This window comes from Schistocerca piceifrons, chromosome 7 (assembly GCF_021461385.2).
Source record: "Schistocerca piceifrons isolate TAMUIC-IGC-003096 chromosome 7, iqSchPice1.1, whole genome shotgun sequence".
NCBI lineage: Eukaryota > Metazoa > Arthropoda > Insecta > Orthoptera > Acrididae > Schistocerca > Schistocerca piceifrons.
In genome coordinates this window covers 201,781,219-201,804,984 of record NC_060144.1, presented here as the reverse complement: position 1 = coordinate 201,804,984, position 23,766 = coordinate 201,781,219, and the positions used below count along the sequence as shown (strand labels likewise).

The window sequence follows — 23,766 nt, the reverse complement described above, 5'->3', positions numbered from 1 at the left end:
GCAATTTCCAGCGCCTCCCCCTCCCAGATGATGAACTTCGCCATGATATCTACCCTTCCTTCCCACTATAACCTGGTCTTGTTCCCAACCCCCTCCCCAGGGCCCCCTTTTTCCTCTCCCCTCCTTCTCCCAGAGCGGATTTTCCTCCTTCCCCCTCCCCCTGAGACCCTGCACCCCATCCTTGACTCTTGCCTTCCCACATCCCTCCCTTCCTGGTCCTCTTCAGCGCGCCCCCCGCCCATCTCCGCCCTCTCTTCCCCTCCCTCCCTCCCTGCCTTATTCCGGTCTCCCTCATCTCCTTGCGCCTGGCAGATCCTCCGTTTTGATCATCGTCAATGTGCCACGTCAGTGTTGTGTTTAGTGCTGTTTCTCCTGTGCGTCAGGAGGTGTGATTTTAATTGTGTGCTGCCTTGAGGTTCGCTGTCAGTGTGTTGTTATGTGCTACACCATCTGTCGATAATTTTATGCTCTGGTCAAACTGTGCCTTGTGTTCTTTTAATTGTCCCAGTGTGTGGTTTTTTGTGTGCGCTACTTTTTTCTGGTTTTTATCTCCATTTTACAGTCGCCCCTTTTTTTGTCTATTGCCTTCCAGGATGTTCCCCCTTTTTTATATCTATGTTCACCATATTCTCTCCTTTGTATATTTTTAACTGTCTTCTATTGTTTGTTCTATGTCTTTCGGCTGAAGAGCAGCGCATATGCTGCTGCCAGCCTGCCCCGATGGGGAATTGAAATACAATAAAGGAAACAAAAAACTGTATGAATGCGTACACAATGGTAAGAACAGGTGGGTTACAGACTGGTGCAGCAACCTTAGTTGTAGCAAAGCTGAACAGGAGCAGAAATGATTAGTGAACAAGTTATCACAGCAAACAGAAATTTACTTTGCTTTTATTTCTCCAAGCAGACAGAGACTCATTACAAGTAATGCAGCAAGAAATAAGTCCAGCTTTGAACAACAACAACGAAGAGTCTCTCCGAACTAAGCACGAATTATGGTGTCATAGCGAAGAGGACCCTAGTGCGAGTAGCTGTGCCTGCCACTAGCTGTCCGATATTACAGCGGTATAGGGCATTCCTGGTACCGCGGTGCCAGTGGCGTGGCTCAGCGGGCGCACGCCATTGGGTCACCAGATCCAGCAAGACCGCTATCAGCGTCTGATGGAAACTTGCAATTCAAATATTATGATGCCCGTTGGGTGGTATCGTTACGTGATTCCACAATTAATCGTTTCATTACCGTCTTTCCAGTAGTCCATGTTTCGTCAATTTACAGAGCTGTGCTCCATACATGCCGTTTTACACATTTTTCATGTCTGATTGTTTCCAATTTCCGATGACTGCAGCCACTTCTTTTATAGAAAGCGTTTTTGTCTTGTTACTCTTTGCACACTGTCATCATCTTTATTTTTTCTACCCTGTGATATGAAAATTCGTCTACTTTATCAAGACTCTCTTGTTCAAGTTTATTGTTTAGTAAACTTATGCGTAACCTGCTGCACACACGATTCATTACCTTTTTTCCTTTTTGTATACCATAGACTTCACTAACAATCATTTTCATTTCGTTGAATGTGCAAATAAGTTTCTGTTCACTTTCAACGACTATTGCTATGTCATAAGGCGACTGTATCAAGCTGATTTTCTGTTTGTGAGAAACAGTTCCCATACGGAGAGAGTCGTTTACTTCCCTTAATGTCTCTTCAACATACAAATGAAATATCAGTGGTGATAATGAGCCATACATTTTTTTTTTTAATTTTTCGCCTCTTACAATGCTCTGTCACTGATGGCTACTCCACTCTGTTCATATATTTAGTACCACATTGCCTATGAATGGAAAACGTTTTGTTCCATTCAACATTATAATAAGCCTTCTCCTAACCTATGTTATGTTATGTTAACTGGGGACCTAGAAACGAGCCGGCCGGGGTGGCCGAGCGGTTCTAGGCGCTACAGTCTGGAACGGCGCGACCGCTGCGGTCGCAGGTTCGAAAAAAAAAATGGTTCAAATGGCTCTGAGCACTATGGGACCTAACATCTGTGGTCATCAGTCCCCTAGAACTTAGAACTACTGAAGCGCCTAGGACCGCACGGCCACAACCGGCCGGCCGCAGGTTCGAATCCTGCCTTGGGCATGGATATGTGTGATGTCCTTAGGTTAGTTAGGTTTAAGTAGTTCTAAGTTCTAGGGGACTAGTGACCTTAGAAGTTAAGTCCCATAGTGCTCAGTGCCATTTGAACTACACTCCTGGAAATTGAAATAAGAACACCGTGAATTCATTGTCCCAGGAAGGGGAAACTTTATTGACACATTCCTGGGGTCAGATACATCACATGATCACACTGACAGAACCACAGGCACATAGACACAGGCAACAGAGCATGCACAATGTCGGCACTAGTACAGTGTATATCCACCTTTCGCAGCAATGCAGGCTGCTATTCTCCCATGGAGACGATCGTAGAGATGCTGGATGTAGTCCTGTGGAACGGCTTGCCATGCCATTTCCACCTGGCGCCTCAGCTGGACCAGCGTTCGTGCTGGACGTGCAGACCGCGTGAGATGACGCTTCATCCAGTCCCAAACATGCTCAATGGGGGACAGATCCGGAGATCTTGCTGGCCAGGGTAGATGACTTACACCTTCTAGAGCACGTTGGGTGGCACGGGATACATGCGGACGTGCATTGTCCTGTTGGAACAGCAAGTTCCCTTGCCGGTCTAGGAATGGTAGAATGATGGGTTCGATGACGGTTTGGATGTACCGTGCACTATTCAGTGTCCCCTCGACGATCACCAGTGGTGTACGGCCAGTGTAGGAGATCGCTCCCCACACCATGATGCCGGGTGTTGGCCCTGTGTGCCTCGGTCGTATGCAGTCCTGATTGTGGCGCTCACCTGCACGGCGCCAAACACGCATACGACCATCATTGGCACCAAGGCAGAAGCGACTCTCATCGCTGAAGACGACACGTCTCCATTCGTCCCTCCATTCACGCCTGTCGCGACACCACTGGAGGCGGGCTGCACGATGTTGGGGCGTGAGCGGAAGACGACCTAACGGTGTGCGGGACCGTAGCCCAGCTTCATGGAGACGGTTGCGAATGGTCCTCGCCGATACCCCAGGAGCAACAGTGTCCCTAATTTGCTGGGAAGTGGCGGTGCGGTCCCCTACGGCACTGCGTAGGATCCTACGGTCTTGGCGTGCATCCGTGCGTCGCTGCGGTCCGGTCCCAGGTCGACGGGCACGTGCACCTTCCGCCGACCACTGGCGACAACATCGATGTACTGTGGAGACCTCACGCCCCACGTGTTGAGCAATTCGGCGGTACGTCCACCCGGCCTCCCGCATGCCCACTATACGCCCTCGCTCAAAGTCCGTCAACTGCACATACGGTTCACGTCCACGCTGTCGCGGCATGCTACCAGTGTTAAAGACTGCGATGGAGCTCCGTATGCTACGGCAAACTGGCTGACACTGACGGCGGCGGTGCACAAATGCTGCGCAGCTAGCGTCATTCGACGGCCAACACCGCGGTTCCTGGTGTGTCCGCTGTGCCGTGCGTGTGATCATTGCTTGTACAGCCCTCTCGCAGTGTCCGGAGCAAGTATGGTGGGTCTGACACACCGGTGTCAATGTATTCTTTTTTCCATTTCCAGGAGTGTATTTGAACCTACAAACGATGGAGAGGCTCTGTCCCCGCCGCAGCCGCAGTTGTCCACAACCCCACGACGACTATCGTAGTCCGCTTCACCCCTCCACTGCCCCACACCGAACCCAAGGTTATTGTGCGGTTCGGCCTCCGGTGGACCCCCCAGGAAACGTCTCACGCGAGACGAGTGTAACCCCTATGTTTGCGTGGTAGAGTAATGGACGTGTATGCGTACGTGGAGAATTTGTTTACGCAGCAGTCGCCGACATAGTATAGCTGAGGAGGAATAAGGAAAAGCAGCCCGCATTTGCCGAGGAAGATGGAAAACCGCCTAAAAACCATCCACAGACTGGCCGGCTCACCGAACCTCGACACAAATCCGCCGGCGCTCCTTCCCGCCCGGAAAGCCGTGCGTTAGACCGCACGGCCAACCGGGCGGGCTCTTCTAATCTAAAAATGAATTGTATGTGTTCCGATGTAACCACAAGCGCCAACACAAAGATGGACGCAAGAGCAGAGAAGGCTGTGAGTCGACGTCAGCCAGTAGCCCGCTGACTACGACCGCACCGAGACAGCAGCGACCTCTACCCGAATAGAGTATAAGCACCGCTCCTGCCAGCCTCGGGGAGAGTGGAAGATGGACACCAGTGGAGCTGTTATTAGTGAACTATATCCATTACTTGCATGGGCATTGTATACAGTGAAGGACACTGACTGTTTGCATGTCGCCAGTCGCTCGCCAAGTTAAGCACTGTCAATCTACTTTATTGTAATAAAAACCAGTAATATGATTTGCTTGAATTGTTGTATAGCTATCCCAGAAAGGAGCATCCCTTAGGCACCCTATAAGAGACGAGTGGGCGGGACCCCTCGGTATGTTTCCATGTTTTGCCAAAATCTGCTCTTATTATGACACATAGTGCAAAAATTACTCCTCAGATAGCATTTCTTGTAAACCCGAAGTGATCCTCTTCTAGTCACTTTGAGGTAGAGAACCTGGCCTTCTGTGGCAGAGGCCTGGTAAGCAGGATTAGCTGACAGTTATTCACCTCAAACTCAGAAGAATTTTATTGATAGTTACTCACCAGTTGTATTGGCATTTAAAACGGTGTTGTCGATTTTAGGCACCACGTGGGCCGCAAAAAATCTACAGGCACTGGATATTTGTGTCGGACATTTTACATTAATATACTAACGTGAACAGGAAAATCATCACTGTAGGACTATCATAAACAACGCACTAGATCACATTACTGTCGTAGGTACATAAATCAACAAATGAGTATTTAAGAGATGATGTTCACATCTTCCTAACTGAACCTGTTAGTAAGCAATCTTCTCCGCCTCATAGGAGAGCTTACATTTCATTTGGAGTCGTCCTTTTTGTGTGGGATGTCATAAAATAAACCTGATATATTTATACCTAAACTTGCTTGTGTGTCTAAAATAGGGAAGACTCTGACAAGGTTAAGGAAGGGTCATACACTAGATACAGAAAGTTTTAGGCATACCTGTCTGTTCTCATCAATAAAAAAATAACAGAGTCAATTATGAGTGACATAATTTCCAATTGCTTCACTTAATAAATGCTGTGAGAGACCTGAATATGAAAAGAAAGGAAGGTTAGAAATTAATATCGAATTGTAATGGTGCTTTAATTCAGGTTAGATAACAGCAAGTAAGGAATCGATTGCGGCCTTGATGAAGAGACTACATACGACATATTGGCCTCAGAGAGGATTAATATTCTTCTTCTGTTACGCTTCAAGTGCTAGTCATTTGCAATATCCATCTTCACAAAGTATACCGTAGTCAACATTATTAACAAAACTAAGGAAGGTCTCACGAGATAAAATGTTGTGAGAGACCTGAATATGAAAAGAAAGGAAGGTTAGAAATGAATATCGAATTGCAATGGTGCTTTAATTCAGGTTAGATAACAGCAAGTAAGGAATCGACTGCGGCCTTGATGAAGAGACTACATACGACATATTGGCCTCGGAGAAGATTAATATTCTTCTTCTATTACACTTCAAGTGCTAGTCATTTACAATATCCATCTTCACAGAGTACACCGTAGTCGACATTATTAACAAAACTAAGGAAGGGCTCAGGAGATAAAAGGCGACACTGCCAATGAGCAAAGACAACACAAGAAAAAGAAGCCAGGCTGCGACAATATCTTGAAGCCAAATGATGATAAAAAGGCGAATTACAAAAAACAAGGGAGGACCATTGGGGCAGTTTTGTCAGAACCGACTTAGAATAACATGTGGGAGGATCCCTTCAAAATACAAATCGAGAGAATAAAAACACCAACGGCAATTCCAACAATGAAGCGACAAAACGGCACAATGATGCCCGGCAGAGTTCCTGCTAAACAAGTTACTATTAGACGACAACCCTTCTCACAACCAACACCACCACATAAACCTAAGCAGACAAATGGACATTAACTACACGACTAAAGGAATCGTTGGTTCATCTGGAGACTGTGCTGGCAATAAAGAAACTTAAAGACAGAAAAGCTCCGGGCCCAGATGGATTCCACTCAGATGTCATTGAAACTACTGGACTGCAGATAGTCCCCTACTTGAGAGATGTGTTTAATTACTCTTTACAGTAAGGGAGAATGCTCGCTCGATAAAAGACGGCCAATGCGTGCAGCGATTATCAAAAAGTCAGAGGGCAAGAACTCAACAGACCCAGACTCCTATAGACCGATCTGTGTACTGAATGTATAATAGGCAAGGTCCAGGGGCGGCTTATGAGTGGCAGAATACGTAGTGGTCCTGCAATTCAGGGGAAGGCACTTTAATGTCTAATAGAATTATACGAAGGAGCACTGCGCTATATGGAGCAGCAGAATGTGGCGACATCAGCTGACAAAGATGGCGGGACAGATGTTTTTCACAAAAACTACCGATTCTTTTTTTCTGAAAATAATATATGTACTACAGTAACAATTGTACAGTAGTTTATGTACTACATATATGTTTACAATAAATGATTAAGCTGTATTAGAACATGATTTCCAAAGCAAAGTCTAAATAATACACCAACTGATTAATAAATGTGTTTACTGTAATAATACTGTGAACATGACTTTTAAAGTCTGTTTTTAAATAAAATATCTCTAACATTGTAACATTTCATGTAATTAGAGTTTTCGCAAATTCGAACTCAACTCGGACACAATTACCTCGAGCTACCAAGGTTTTCCTGTAGTGTTATACCTCTAATGACCTTGTAGTTGAAAGGAGATTAATTACTTTCTCTTTCCTGTATATTATATCCAAGCATAATTTCTCTTTCTGATTTACTACGTTTCTCTGTAAGCTAATGTTGCCTCTTCTGAATCTCATCTTCGATAAGGCTTCTAACATTATTCCATAAATCTTTATGAGCTTGACTCTGTTTTATGTGTCATTCCCACTTTGTTGATAAATGTAATGATTTCATTCAGATGAATTCTTTGAGATGTTTAAGACATGATACTTTATTTGATGTACCAACATGTTCTGTTTCTTTATTCCGAATTTGTAACCCAATTTTAATTAATTCTATTGTAATTTGCCCCATTACCTTATTGAGCAATTATTATTATTATTATTATTACTACTATAAATTGTCCTGTTTGTCATTAACATCGTCTATTTCTCATATTTATGCAGTATTGAACGTTCTCTTGTGGTACATATCCCTAATACTGACTTCAACGAGTAGATATAATTTATAATGCTCTTCTTTGGTTTTTCTCTTATAAGAACATTCCTTTTTTTGTGCGTTGGCAAGGGCACTACCTCCGGAGGAGGTTGGTCCCTCAAGTGTGCGGGGTAGGTTTTCTTACTGGGGACACCATTTATTTGAGAAAAAAAATGGGACACCTTGTTTTCATTTGAGAGCCTTTGGGCACAGTTTATTGGTCCTTGAGGCCCACAGTCTTGGTATTTTTATATATATTTATTGTTGCTTCTTGTTCTGTTGACCTTTTCTATTGATTTGCATCTTGGTTCTTAGTTGTATTGTAATATGGTTTGCGGAACTCTTATTTTTTGCCAAGGGGCTGGTTCTACAGTTGCTAATTCTTGTAATTGCTGTCTGGTAGGTCTGAGCCTTTCTATTTTTTCGATGAGTTTTCTTGTAGAGGTGATGATTTGGCTGTCCACTGTCGCATGTTTAGTTCTTCGTGTATTGGATTTGTACTCGTCCACCATGGTGCGTTAAGAATGAGCTTTAAGCATCTGTTTTGAAGTGTTTGGAGTGGTTTCCTGTTGGTTTTACTGGTTATGCCCCACGACGAGCAGCCGTAGAGCATCATAGGTAGGACTATAGCTTTGTATATGTTTAATTTTGTTCTTTGAAACATTTCTTTGCTGGCCAGAAGAGGGTAGATTGCGTGGATGGTTCTTGATATGCGTTGTCGTTTTTGTTCTATGTGTTGCTTAAATAACATTTTATTGTCTATTGTTACGCCAAGGTATTTTACTGATGTTGTCCATGGTATTTGCGTTCCGTTTAACCCGATGTGGTCGTGGATTTGTGGTCGACGGCGTGTAAATATTATGGCGACTGTCTTCTCTGGGTCTATTTTGATCTTGTTTAGTTTGGCCCGTTTTTCTGTGTGATCAACTTGTTTTTGTAGTCTATTTATTGTTGTTGATAGTCGTCTGTGCGTTTCTAGAAGTGCTGTATCGTCTGCGAATTGCGCTATTGTCGAGGTTTCTGTTTTCGGGATGTCATTTACATATACGGTGAATAGGGTTGGCGAAAGTACCGAACCCTGCGGTATTCCTTCCTGTAGTACTTTGTGTGCTGATCGTTTGCTATCTATCTGTACAAAGCATCTCCGGTCGTGTAAAAAACTATCAATCATTTTGATGTAGCATTCAGGTATGTCGGTCTGGTCTTTTAGTTTCGTGACTAGGTTGTCCTTCCATACTTTATCGTATGCTTTCTCGACGTCTAGAAAAATTTCGGCTGTTTACTTGGAGAGGTTCATGTTTTTAGTAATATGTTCTGTAATACGGAGGATCTGGAGTTATGCTGACAGTTTTTCTTGGAATGCAAATTGTTCTTGTCGGATGATGTTGCCGTCAAGTAATGGTTGTCGAATTCTTGGGAGCAGGATGCGTTCCAGGAGCTTTGACATCGTTGGGAGTAGGCTTATCGGTCTGTAATTATGTGGTTGTTTCAGGTCCTTTCCAGGTTTTGGGATAGGTACTATTTTGGAGATCTTCCATGCTTGAGGGAAATAATGGTTGATTAGACAGGCGTTGATGATTCTGGTCAGAAGGACTAAAGGCTTTCTAGGCAGGTTCTGGAGTTGAATGTTGGAGATGAGGTCCGGTCCAGGAGCGGAGTTTGAGCCGAGTCGGTTGATAATTGTTTTTATTTCAGTAGGAGTGGTTAGTTCTGGTAGATCGCGAGGTGGTGTCTGACGTATATTCTGGGCTGTAGCTGTCACATGTTGTTAATATTGCAGTATGTCAGGCTGTTGGTTTCCTTGAGGTTCTATTGTATTTTGTTGTTCGTAGGTGGCTGCAAATAGTTCTGTCTGGCTGAAGGCGTCGAAGATGAGATTGTTATTGTGCAGTAATGCCGGTTTGTGTGTTTTTGTGCGTCGCAGGTTTTTGATTAGTTTCCAATCGTCTTTGTTTCGGAGTTGCAGGGTGCTCATACGGTCTTCCCAGACTTCGGCTCTCCATTCTTGTACACGGTGATGTATTTGTTTTTTGAATCTGTTTAATTGTCTTCTATCTTCCGGATTGCGTGTTTGGAGCCATCGGCGTCTAGCTGCGTTTTTGAGGTACTTGAGATCTTGTACAAGTGGTGGCAGAGTGTGAACGTTTGTTTCAGGAAATATTGTAGTTGTAGATGCTTTCTTATAGGCTGTTTTAATTTTGTCTGATAGAGAGCCGATGGCTTCTTCTATTTTTTGTGTAGTTGTTAGGTCCAGTGTGGGACGAATGTTATTATTATTTAGCCATCTCTGGAATTGGTTCCAATTTATTGTGGTTTTGTGTCGTGGGTGAGGCGGTTCTATTGCGTTACCGATGTGGCCGATTACAGGTAGATGGTCGGAGGTGAGATCTTGAAAGGTTCGGAGATGCAGGTCGGGATCGAGGTTCTTGGTTATGCAGATATCTAGAACGTCCGGTTGGTGGCGGTGATTGAATGGAATGTGGGTAATATCTTCAGGAGCGGATATTGCAGCGTTCAGTCGTCCTTGTAGGTTATATAGTGTGTTTCCGCGTGCATTGTTCCGTCGTGCATTCCAGGTGGTGTTTTTTGCATTTAAGTCGCCGGCCAGTAAGATTTTGTTGTTGTTATTAAATATTTGTAGTAAGTCGTTTTCTTCGAATATTGCTCTGGGGCTGAGGTATGCAGCCACCAGGGTTATTTTTCCTTGTACTATTTTAACTATTGTGGCTTCTAATGACGTCATTTGTGGCGTAATTTCAGGATTGTGTCGTATATGTGAGCGAATGAAGATGGCCGTTCCGCCTCCCTGTCGGTTGGTTCGGTCTGTTGGGTGGCATACCATATTCCTGAGTTTAAAAGATTGTGTTGGACGTAAATGTGTTTCAGTAACAAATAGTATGTTGATCTTGTTTTCTTCTATGAATTCATTTAATAAGTCTTTTTTGTTGTGTACTCCTGATGCGTTAAAGTTACAAAAACGAAGGTTTTGTTTCCTGGTAGGTCTAATTTCCATTGTCGGTACCAAAGAATTTCATTGCTCCACCGACAATTGCCATTATTTTTGATAGTATGTCTGGTGCAGTCATGTGGTGGTGATGATTGATATTATGTTCGTCCAATGTGTATTTTTCCAGAAGTTTTTAATATGGTTCAGGAAGTCGAGGAAGGAAGCAGGTCCGGTTGTTTGGTTTGAGGTTGACTTTGGTGCCTGTTGTGTCTGGGAAGTTGAGGGTGATTCCTGATTTGTCTGGAGATTTGCCCATGTTTTGCGTCCTCTGCGGCTGGCTTCGGCTGGAGTTGGCATTGGTGTGTTCTTTATGGCTGGTTGAATTGTTGCTACTGCTGGAGTGGTGGTTCTTGGTCGTTGGGCTTGGTAAATGCGTATTGCTTTCTGGAATTCTTCGCAGCCGCGAAAGGACGCGGGATGGCCATCTTGATTGCAGTTTACGCAGTGTGATGTAGCATTTACTGGGAGGCTGCATTCTCTTGCTCTATGGGCGCCACCGCAGCGGACACAGCGAGTCGGCATAGAACAATAGTTTGCGGTGTGAAAGAATCCCTGACACTTTTTACAATGTGGTGGACCGTCTTTATTTTGATAAGATTCAATTGTCACCTTCGTGTCAAGTATGTAGCGGACGTAGTAAATGGTGTCGTTTTCAGGTTTTCTGTCAAGTGTTACGCAGAAGACATCCATGGGTCTTAACTGCTTTGTATTATTGTCTCTTTTCTTATATTGGTGAACATTTCTCGGCTTGAAGTTGAGGTATCGTAAGTCCTTGTCTACTTCTGCTTCTGTGACTGTTTCTGGTAAATCTTTATACTTTGAGGTGTCTTTCACTTTGCGGTTGATGAGTAAAGTTGGAAATGTTGTGGTGATGAAAGAAGTCGAGTGCTGTCCGCTGGTCTTTCATTGAGTCAAAGTGATATTTGATAGTGTCTCCTTTATAGATAGCCTGTATTGGTCCTTCCATGTGCTTTTTCAATGCTGCGTTGAGCGTTAGGTAGTGGCCTTTATATTGGATAGTAATGGGCGGGATCCTTGGTTTCTTTGGGATGGCTTGAGGAGCGTTTGATGATGATGGAGTTGGTTGGGTTGCAGTTTCTGGATTTCTGGTACTATTGCTTCGTTGTGTTGGAGGTGAGAGAGGTTCAAATCGGTTTTCTGTTTGAATGGAGAATTGTTTGTGCGGTGTAGTGTCGTCTTCAGTGTTCTTCCGTTTTGCTGTTTTCCGTGGGGGAGGGGTTTGGAATTCCCCTTCCCCATCGTCTTGTTCCATCTCTTCTTGCTCAGATATCTCAGATTCTGAAGAGCGGTAATATTGTGAAATGTTATCTTCGTCGTATGTTTGATTTGTGTCTTCATTTGTCGAGTTTTGCTCTGTGTCCTGTCGTGGTGCGTCGTGATTGGTTGGTTGGTTTTTGCGAGAAGTCGCCATGTTGCTGTCTTGTTGTGCCTGTTGTAGCTTCTGAATTTGTTGTCTGAGTGCGTGTTCAACGTCTGTTTCCTGTGTGTTGGTGGTATTTGGCTCAGACCTACTCGCGAGATCTACCTCAGCCCTATTGCTAATTCTTTGCGTGGAAGGCCGCGGACGTACAGCTCGCGGGGGGCCGGCCTGCTCTCGGTCGGGCCCCCTCGTCTGAGGCCCTGGGTCTTCATCGTTCCCTTCACAATCCATTCTATCCCCAGCTATTCCAGGGAGGCTCTCCTGATTCCTATTTAGGCCTGTCAACCTATCGACACGACAATTCCGCAATATGTTCACAACGGTGCGATGTAAAAACGCCGCCCCTTCGTGAACGTCACACAGCTCGCGTTGCTCGGCGCCCGATGAAGAACATTCCTGTTTTCGCGTTTTGTATGCATTTCTGTGTGTAATGTCAACATGTAACTACCTGTTGCTGTATATCATATCTAGTAAGTACTTTGTTAACATTTGGTTTTCACTTGATGTTTCTGTTGAGGGTAATTAATCTGTGACAGACTACTAAGTACCAAATGCATATTTTGGTAAATCTTTTATTTCAGAACTATTAGTTAATTTGAGGTTCCCCAAAGAAAAATTATTCAAATATGTTTCCATTTATATTGACAGTAAGGTGTACTGTTCTTTGTATTACATTTTGAATGAGTAATTTTCAAATTCTTGCCCTAAAATTTCCAAGTGAAATTAATCCATGGGTATTTTGATGTACGTGCACCGTTTCTAAAAATGTGCTGCAGAAATGTGTGCGTCGCCTGTTTTTCCCTCTTCAGTTGCACAGACCACAATAAACGTTACGCTTTTACCATTCTTTTTTGAAGTTAGAATTAAGATTTTGGATTTGAGTTGGTGTTTATATTTTCCAGTTTTTGTTTGTGTAAATTCCTATCTTTTTACTTACTGTTCCATGAGAATTTCATCCATTATTAGACGTGACATGTGCTCCTACCTTATTGTTGATTTCTGTTATGGCAGCTATGTCAACATTTCTGATAATTCTTCTTCTTCGTCTCGTAAAACTCTTACACTCTACGTATTATTGTAAGGATTTTAGAAATTAATTTTCGTTGCATTTCTTCATAGCTGTTGGTCCATTTTCTCCGGAGCCAGGTGATATTCCCGAGTGTTCCAGTTAGCTCATTGGCCCATGAATTGCTTAATAAGTCATAACAAGTTAGGTTATTCATGGGGCTCCCATTTTAGGATAGAATGGTATCTGAGTTTTCAATGAGGAGTGGTACAGCATTGGTTGTCAGTATTTTCTTCGATAGGCAGGGTACTCCACAAGCCAGTAAACAGTAAAGTTGGGTACTCTCATCGTCACCTTATCAGTCTCAATCCCACCCCCACCCCCTTTCGCATTAACGTACCACCTACAATAAACATATAAAGCCCTGCTAAACAGTTAAACAAATGACGTGAGCGATTTGAAATAATCTCATGAAGGTAGGAGTATCTATAAGCTCTAGTGTTGGCTGTTCCTCTAGAGGCTGCCCTTCAATATGGTACATGGCTCAGTTGGTCGCTGGGCGTAGTTGCTCTTAGCCATCTCACAGACCGACGTCGGTGGAGTATACAACCGTCACAGCAACGAAAGCTGTAACCCGTTCAACCCATGACCATTAATCGCTTTAGCATGAGTTACTTCCGTGCCATCATTCATTTTGTTCTGAGGGTACCTTTTCTGTTTGAAGTCGAGCTCAAATAAACCTCCTACGTTTCCGTAGATTCAATACGGTACGCAGTAGAATGAAAAGAAAATCTGACAATAACCATGATCAGTGAACTTAAAAAGTATCTCAGACTTGGACACACGGAGAAGTCTACGATTTCTGAATAGAAGTCACTAGGCATTACAGAGAACAGGGGCTACTATGGCAATTTACTCAGAGAAACGATTGACATACAAAAACATGGCAACAATCTCAGCACGATAACAGTCTAATAGCAAGATCCGTAGCAACTGTCGCTGTGAGTGTACATAATCTCCGGAAGTGGATTTAGTTGCAGTCGGTTATCAGTTGACTGAGAAATTCGGAAACTGATATTTGTCGCGATACAAACGCTTTTACGAAACTGTTCGTCGAGGTTAGGAGAGTTCACGACCGGCGAGCCCCCCCCCCCCCCCCCCCCCCCGCCGTTGTATCCGCTCTTGATCTAGTTCCGTTCGAATAATGTGTCCCAAATGCATGCAAAATGTACTTAGAACGACAGTAGAACAGATTTTTACCTATACGGGCCATTGGAACAAGGCTAAGAGGCCTCGTGCTGGTGTGACATTGTACGTCACATGTTTCTGTGTTGCTATGCTTAGTTTAAACAACACGGTGTCACCAGGAGAAAATGAAGTTTTCGTGGGCCGCCTAACTTACGAACACGATTATAACGTCCTGTCGTCACTTGGCAGGTGTTGGGAGAACAGTTCTCAAAGTTGAACAAACGTACATCCAGACTCATTTCTTTTCGGCTCGTTATTCTGAACGGTAAGCTGTTACAAGCAATTGTTTTTTTTTTTCCTTCTTAGATGGAATAAGAGCATACGACATCCCAGTGATTTTATTATTTCATGAAATGATTTGATTTAACCAAGGGGATAGAACATCTCTGGTCCTAGCCCCCTATTGGTCATACGGAAACTATGTACCTTATATTGGGCAGTACACCTCCCTATCATACTACAAGAAGCCAAGCGGTACCGTTAAAGAGTAGTTGCAGGCCCTTTACTACGTTTCAATTAGCTACAATTTCTTTGGGAATTAATGACACAAATACACTGCAGGAAAAAAAAATGTACAGCTGGAAAGATGACGCCGATTTAGACCTGAGCATGTATGCCACCTGGGGAATAGTAGATGTACTGACAATGGTTTCTGCGTCACTCACCAAGAGATGGCCTAGTGGTATAGCTACCATCTACCTCTACAGGGAATTCTTACAGCCAGAAGGCTCAGTGGGGTGCAAACGTGTGATGCAAGCAGGCAGCCATGCCACATAAGTTGGACGTGCTGCATCATTTATGCAACGACATAGTATCAGTGGTCGTGTGAGCATTCTCACTCCCATATGCGAGGTTCTGGACGTCCACGCAGCACAGGCGCCCACCAGGATCATCATATTGTAAGAGCAGCCATAGCATATCGTACAGTTTCTACTGCGCAGATAAGAGGACTTTTGAGCTCTGGCGTGTCAACATGAACTGTTGCGAACTGGTTATTAGCAGTGGGACTGAGAGCACTCACACCTCTAGCCCGTTTTCCACTCACGCCACGGCATCGACGAGCACGGCTCGACTGGTGCTGTCAGACGATCACATGGAAGATGGAATGGCGCACAGTGGTCTTCAGCGATGAAAGCAAATTTGCCTTTACGCGAGTATTGGTCGTTTGCGCGTACGATGAAGACCTGATGAGCGCCCTCTCATAAAATGCATTCGTCCAAGACACATTGACCCCGCCGGCCGGTGTGGCCGTGCGGTTCTAGGCGCTTCAGTCTGGAACGCGTGACCGATACGGTCGCAGGTTCGAATCCTGCCTCGGGCATGGATGTGTGTGCTGTTCTTAGGTTAGTTAGGTTTAAGTAGTTCTAAGTTCTAGGGGACTGATGACCACAGACGTTAAGTCCCATAGTGCTCAGAGCCATCTGAACCACATTGACCCCATCCCAGGCATTACGGTCTTGGGTGTGATAAGCTACAACTCTCGTCCACCTTTGGTGTTTCTGGAAGGGACGCTAACCAGCGCTCTGTACCTACAGAATGTTGTCGGACCCGTTCTTTGTTCGTTCTTGCAACATGAAGGTGAAGTGTCGTTCCAACAGGATAATGCTAGCCCACAAACTGCCCGTGAAACTTAACGTGCTCTGCAAGATGTGCAACAGCTCTCCTGGCCAGCACGATCTCTAGACTTGGCTCCAATCGAGCACGTGTGGGATATGATAGAATGAGAAGGGTCTCATGCGACTCGTCAACCAACAACTCTTACAGAACTACGTGAACAGGTACAAGAGGGGTGACATAACGCATCCCAGGACAGTATTCGCCATCTGTACGATCGACTGGATGCCAGAGTCCGCGCCTACATTGCCGCCGTTGGAGGCTATGTTGTTGTTGTTGTTGTTGTTGTTGTTGTTATGGTCTCCAGTCCTGAGACTGGTTTGATGCAGCTCTCCATGCTACTCTATCCTGTGCAAGCTTCTTCATCTCCCAGTACTTACTGCAACCTACATCCTTCCGAATATGTTAAGTGTATTCATCTCTTGGTCTCCTTCTACGATTTTTACCCTCCACGCTGCCCTCCAATGCTAAATTTGTGATCCCTTGATGCCTCAGAACACGTCCACCAACCCGTCCCTTCTTCTTGTCAAGTTGTGCCAAAAACTCCTCTTTGCCCCAATTCTATTCTGTGGTGTCACCGCCAGACACCACACTTGCTAGGTGGTAGCCTTTAAATCGGCCGCGGTCCGGTAGTATACGTCGGACCCGCGTGTCGCCACTGTCAGTGATAGCAGACCGAGTGCCACCACACGGCAGGTCTAGAGACGTCCTGGCACTCGCCCCAGTTGTACAGCCGAAGTTCGTAGCAATGGTTCACTGACAATTACGCTCTCATTTGCCGAGACGATAGTTAGCATAGCCTTCAGCTACGTCATTTGCTACGACCTAGCAAGGCGCCATAGCATTTGATATTGAGATTCTATTAATGTATCATCAAGAGTTAAGTATTACATCAACTACGTACTTTATTTGCTACTATTAATTCCTTTAACTGTTCCAGACCTCACGCCAATCTGCGTGAGCTTAACGCATGCCTTTCGGCTTCCTCTCATTGTGACTTGGCTGTCTTGCCAAGTCACAACATATTCAATACCTCCTCATTAGTTATGTGATTTATCCATCTAATCTTCAGCATTCTTCTGTAGCACCACATTTCCAAAGCATCTATTCTCTTCTTGTCCAAACTATTTATCGTCCATGTTTCACTTCCATACATGGCTACACTCCATACAAATACTTTCAGAAACGACTTCCTGACACTTAAATCTATACTCGATGTTAACAAATTTCTCTTCTTCAGAAACGATTTCCTTGCCATTGCCAGTCTACATTTTATATCCTCTCTACTTCGACCATCAACAGTTATTTTGCTCCCCAAACAGCGAAACTCCTTTACTACTTTAAGTGTCTCATTTCCTAATATAATTCCCTCAGCATTACCCGATTAATTCGACTACATTCCACTATCCTCGTTTTGCTTTTTTTGATGTTCATTTATATCCTCCTTTCAAGACACTGTCCATTCCGTTCAACTGCTCTTCCAAGTCCTTTGCTGTCTCTGACAGAATTACAATGTCATCGGCGAACCTCAAAGTTTTTACTTCTTCTCCATGAATTTTAATACCTACTCCGAATTTTTCTTTTGTTTCCTTTACTGCTTGCTCAATATACAGATTGAATAACATCGGGGAGAGGCTACAACCCTGTCTCACTCCTTTCCCAACCACTGCTTCCCTTTCGTGTCCCTCGACTCTTATAACTGCCATCTGGTTTCTGTACAAATTGTAAATAGCCTTTCGCTCCCTGTATTTTACCCCTGCCACCTTTAGAATTTGTGAGAGAGTATTCCAGTCAACATTGTCAAAAGCTTTCTCTAAGTCTACAAATGCTAGAAACGTAGGTTTGCCTTTCCTTAATCTTCCTTCTAAGATAAATCGTAAGATCAGTATTGCCTCCGGTGTTCCTACATTTCTATGGAATCCAAACTGATCTTCCCCGAGGTCGGCTTCTACCAGTATTTCCATTCGTCTGTAAAGAATTCGCGTTAGTATTTTGCAGCTGTGACTTATTAAACTGATAGTTCGGTAATTTTCACATCTGTCAACACCTGCTTTCTTTGGGATTTGAATTATTATATTCTTCTTGAGGTCTGAGGGTATTTCGCCTGTCTCATACATCTTGCACACCAAATGGTAGAGATTTGTCATGACTGGCTCTCCCAAGGCCATCAGTAGTTCTAATGGAATGTTGCCTACTCCCGGGACCTTGTTTCGACTCTGGTCTTTCAGTGCTCTGTCAAATTCTTCACGCTGTATCGTATCTCCCATTTCATCTTCATCTACATCCTCTTCCATTTCCATAATATTGGAGGCTACACCACATACTAATGTGGCTGTTTCAGCATGGGTCGATGCTGGTATCTGAGAACCACATGTGCTACTGATCTGTAAATGTAATCATTTCATGTACTCCACTTGCACTGTTGCAATAATAAATCTTGATTGGACTGGAAACCTCTGAAAGGGTGTGCTATTTTTTTTCGCCAATGTATTTTTTGTCTTTTTGCCGCTAGTACTTCTAACTAGAAGACTGAATATGTGCCATTTCATCCCCCGTATTCTGCATTTAGACGCTTGTTCCTATCGTGTGCAGATGTTTCTTGAAGCTACCGTGGGCAGTTATTAAACCTTCCACGAGTTTGATCTGTCTCCTGTTCAAGCCCAGAATTAAGAGTTTCGCTTCAAAAATGGTTTCAGCATCATTAGCGTGGCATGTTTTTGTTTTTTGGGATTAGTCCACATTTTACATGCTTCCTTCTGGTCCAGATACTCAGTTTTCATTTTACCATCGGCTAAGTGGTAGTTACGACAGGTCTCGGTCATACAAATGGAGTCGATGCCCCCACCCTGGTCATCCTATCAGCTTATTACTACTATTATTATTACTATTATTTACACTATTATTTCTATTCTATCGTTTTATAGTTCGTTTACTTTCTTTCTTTTCTTTTAACACATTTCATGTGTTGTCATGTTTTATATCTTATTATGTCACTGACACAAATGTTCAAATATGTTTTTGAAGGGGGAGATCAGATGATAAGGCACCAATTTCATTGATTTTGATCCCTATATTTACTTACTAGATGTGTGTGTGGTATTAGGACCACCATAAATGTTGTCTTAATTCAACTTTAAAATACTGAGTGCAATTTTACACCTAGCCCTAGATCTCCCAACATTTTTTCACAATAATATCTTTCTTCCCTTCTCTAGTTTTATTGGTCAGTTCATTCCACTCCAGACATATTATATTGTCGTATTGGCTCTTTTTGCGCCGTGAGAATTCCACCCAATGCCGCCTTACGTCGCCCAAACTTACACAATTTGTAATACATCGCTATCCTCTGCATAAACGCGTAACACACTTTCAGATAAATTGTTGATGGTGTACAGCAACCAGCCATAAACAGATTTTAGGTTACCTTATTCAAAAAGTACCATTAGAGTTTCGAATTTTTCACAGTTCATCACCAAACGACTTTCATATTTTCATCAAAACAAATAATACATCGATTTCCTGTGAGTTGCCCTAAGATAAACAAACTTGTAACAAAAATTATTGCGCTCCAGATTTGTGTTGGAATGCAACTTACGTGAAACGTCCTTCTGGCGCAATTGCTTTTGCAGTTTTCTTCCAAACAAATACAGTCTCAAAGATTTTTCATATTTTCACAATCACATAGGTTGGCTTGCATAGTAACATACTTACGTTTGGTCACAAAAAGAATTTCCAACGTTCAGCACATGTTTTGATTCACAACATACTAAAACAAACAGAGAGTTCACAAAGTACGTGAGTGTCAAAGATGCGATACAATGATACGAAGATATGGCATTTTTGGGAAGGGAAGCGAAAATTATTGTTGTTTTAATCTGAAAAAAGTATTTTACATTAAATGTAGGGCATTAAATAGAGAGAGAGAACTATAAATATGAGATTTTATGAATCACAGCATTACAAACTAATTTTATATAACGAGAGAGAAACAAATGTGGACAAGGAAGTATGTGATGTCTTTACATGCTATTTGAACATTGACGATGATAATACTTTAAAATTTATAAGTATTTAGTGCCATGAAAAATACTGACTATTGTAGGTACACACAATAGTACAAGATTAGCTACTTGATGTGCAGGTAGATGCACAAACATTACTTATATTGGAGCATGGAAAGCACTTTCTGGAAGTTTTCAGGAAACGAAAGTTAGCCAATGCATTCTGCTCGTTAAGGATATGATCAGGGATAGTGTATTAGTGTGTGTGTGTGTGTGTTTGTATTTCTGCTTACAGATTCATAGCGGCTCATTTTCCTGCCAAATGTAATATTTTCATGTTGTTTTCATTGTTTCTCACTGAATGATTTTCTTCTACAATGTGGGCTGCTAACGTTGATTTCAAGTTTCCAAGTCATAAGGCATCAAGTTGGTCTGACAGGCAGAAGTTCTAAGATTAGGCTCAAAGAAAACATTAAGGTGGTCAGACAGGCAGAAGTTCCAAAATTAGGTTCAAAGAACACCTTAATGCCTTAAGGCTTCGAAACTTGAATAAATCTACATTTGCAGCCCACATTGCAGAAGAAAATCATTCGATGAGAAGCACTGAGAACAATAAGATTTTACGCCCACATTGGAGCACTTTATTCAATCCATATACATTTAAGTCTTAATACTAGTTGTAGATTTGGCTCTTCTCTTCTGCTCCCAAAACTTCTTCATCCTTTCCGACCTGGCTGCCCTTTCTTCATCAGTTATGGTGTATTTTTTGCTTGTAAATGTCTTTAGTTTAAACATTGTGTCACTGTGTTTCAGGATCTTCTTCTCTTCTCTGCCCCTGACAACTCTACGAAAATGCCGCTGATCTCGGTTGTAAAGTGAAGGCCGTCGGCCATTCCGTTGTGCGTGGTGAGAAGTAATGCCTCCCGGCACACATTTGACTGACTGGAAGACCCGAACTCGCAACCAGAACTCCCGACACGAACTGCCGATGAACTCTCCTACGACAGATAACAACCGGGAAGTAGCAGCAGTCTTTCAAAGATACTACAAGAGGAGATATATCGATACGCGCTGCTAACGCCGCTCACGGTCAGGCAAAGCAGCAACTCAGTGGCAGTAATAATTTAAATTAACGTAATGAGGTGGAAGTACGTTAAAAACAGGGTGTAAAATACATGATGGCAGGAACACGAGCCACGCACGGCTCAAATGCGTTGTGTGCAATGTCCAGTCATGGAATAATCGGTGCGACATTCCTTGACGGCACGGTGACTATTGAACGGTACGTGAAGGTTTTGGAAGATGATTTGATCCTCATTATCCAAAGTGACCCTGATTTCGACAATATATGGTTCATGAAAGACGGAGCTCGACCCCATCGAAGCTGGAGAGTGTTTGATGTTCTGGAGGAGCGCTTTGGAGACGGCATTGTGGCACTGGGGTACCCAGAGGCCACTGGTTGGGCCTCGACTGGCCACCGTATTCTCCGGATGTGAACACTTGGGACTCCTTTTTGTGGGGCTATATTAAGGGCATGGTGTACAGCAATAACTCCAACACCATTGCTAAGCTGTTAACAACCATTCAGAAGGTCATCGACAGCATCGATGTTCCAACACTTCAGTGGGTCATGCAGAACTTCGATATTCGTCTGCGCCACATCATCGCTAATGATGGCAGGCATATCGAATGTCTGTAGTGAAGTTTACATGTTGAATAAAGTGTGTGGACGCTGTAGCTTCCAACTAATTTACATTTGCTTTCATCTAGTTCGATAATTGTCACCCTGTATAATTGTATGAGACATATTGCGAGAGATATGACATCATAAACACTGAGATATGTGAAAAAATGCCGCATAATGATGAAGTTTTAATACATTTATTCCTTACCACCAACACACACCTACAGTCGAGTCAACTCAAGGAAATCCGTGACATCTGGCGTCGTCTTTGAGAGCTTTCAGCTGTGAAGGGCAAACGGCTGTAAGCCGAAAACAATAGCCGTCAATAGAGCTATGACGAGGCGAAGCCACACAGACGTTTACAAAATCGTGTTGTAGGTAAGCGAAGCAGTTGCGCTATGCGTACAGAAACTGCCCGTGACCCTCTCACACTGGGTCTACTGCAGGAGTACATATAAGGTTTCATTTCTAACAGAAAATTGGCAGAATGAATACCCAGGCAATGCCGGGTTTGTAGCTGATAAGTGCGCAATATATATTAGGAACTGTTTTGAAGAAGATGATGTTGACGTCGAGAAATAAATGGGTTCCTTTAAAAAAATCCCCTTAGTTTTTGAACACGCCTCGTATGTGGTATTGAACGCATGTTGGAAGAAAGCTGGATTCTGTCATTAATGACACAGCTGCCGATGGGCCATTAAACTTCCTCTCGAGGAATAGCAAATAATTTAGAGAAGTTTGCGACTTGCACTACATCGGAAATAACGAAACCGAGCGCCACCCAGAAGGTATGCACTCGCAAGCTGTTCCTTTGGCCGGCGCGGCGCTGCATACTGTATAAAGCCGGCACAGCGCCGCACCGGATGACGTCACACGGCGGCCGGTATTTGTGGCGGCGGGCGCGCAGAGAACCGTCAGTCGACGTTCAGCCACCGCGGGAGAACCAGCGCAGCAGCAACCCAGCGCACCAGGTCAGTAGCCTCTCCTCTCATCTACAGCCGCTCGTTAACTGCCCAGTTTCCATCAGCTGTAGTGTATTCGGTTGATTTTAATTTCTCTTCAATCGGGTCGATAATCAGTGCAACATGCCAACTCCTCTCTACGAAAGATTTATTATTTCTAGCGATGGCATGTAAATTGTGATACCACTGTGGCCCAGTTCGCGGTAGGCCTCTGAACTGTTACATGTCATAGAAGGCTGTAAAAACACTTAACATGACACATTATGTGCTCCGCAAGAAGTGAAAAATCCAGTACATAAATTGACAGACAGCAATTTTCAAAGCACTTCAACGTGATTCCTGCGATGCATAAGGTTTGATATTGCAGATTCAATAAGGGCAAGAAACAGTGTTAAATATAGTTTGAAATCTGATGATCTACCAGCGCAGATTGTTCAAGAAATTACCGTCAACTAGACATAAAAATTACGGAATGAAGTAATCTGTTTTGTGATGTTTGTCATGGGACGAGAGTCAGTGACGCACAGTTTTGTATATCAAAAACCCTACGCACTATACGACGGCGAGAAGCCAAGTAACACTGTCCATAATGATCAGCCACGGGATGGAGCGTCAGGCAATTGCTACTTCAACCAAGGAAAGAACATAAGTCATTGAGTTCAATTTCAGGAGAACACGGAGGTGAGGCAAAGGCCCAGGAATCCAGTGGGAGCCGAACACTTTCATTGTTCAAAATGTCCTGCAAGATGCTGAAATCTTATTCATGAGTGAGTTTCACTTACTCCACTGTCGTCTCGATTTTTATACGCCGGTTTTCGAGCACTAGGGTCTCCATTTCTCTTGCGCTTCCTGGTGCTTAACAGAGAGATGGTTCGCCGTTTCGTTCTCCTTCAGTTAGACTTCTCTGACCACACTGCAAGCGTCTGCGACACGAACACTGTGTCATATCATGGTACAGTGTTGCCGTAAAAGGATATGATCGTATGACATTCTTGGCTACTTGGTGCAAGAATCTGTGTTTGACGTCATTATGGCTACTTACGCGTCTCTGTGATGAATATGAGATAAAATGATTAGGACAACAGGAACACTCATTCCCCGAGTAAAGAAAATCTCGGACCTAGCCGGTCATGGATTGTTGCAAACGGTGATTTCCATCAAAAACAGAAAACGAATTACCGCAAAATACTCCCCTGTACCAATGGGCTGCATCGCCTTTCATTGGCTCCTCTATCAGCGTGCTGCAGTAGTGTGCGGAAGTGGATTTCATTGTGTACAAGTAATGCAGACATGTACCTGTAACAAACAAAAAATTATTTACGTAATTTCATGCTAACGAAAATTTATTTAATAAAAATTTTTCAAAGTAAAAAAGCCTTTAATGCCTAGACCACAAGTTTCCTATTACAATTACAATACGATAACTAGTTTCGGTTGCTGTC

General features: G+C 43.5%; 2 protein-coding genes across 4 annotated transcripts in view; one reads left to right on the top strand and one right to left on the bottom strand.

The window, feature by feature from the left end:
• Window positions 1–19,692: 19,692 nt before the first annotated feature.
• Window positions 19,693–23,766, bottom strand: part of LOC124709141 — a 105,056-nt gene continuing 100,982 nt past the window's right edge. The window contains exons 2-3 of the mRNA XM_047240814.1: window positions 23,504–23,620; window positions 19,693–20,676 (exon numbers count right to left, since the gene is read on the bottom strand). Of these exons, the coding sequence (XP_047096770.1) occupies window positions 20,523–20,676; window positions 23,504–23,620 (271 nt within the window). The 3' untranslated portion in view covers window positions 19,693–20,522. The remainder of the gene's footprint in view (window positions 20,677–23,503; window positions 23,621–23,766) is intronic.
• The window catches only part of LOC124709140 (outer dense fiber protein 3), a 108,197-nt gene continuing 106,673 nt past the window's right edge, over window positions 22,243–23,766 (top strand). For all 3 annotated transcript variants that reach the window (XM_047240813.1, XM_047240812.1, XM_047240811.1), the window contains exon 1: window positions 22,243–22,333. The gene's annotated coding sequence lies outside the window, so the exon portion shown is untranslated. The remainder of the gene's footprint in view (window positions 22,334–23,766) is intronic.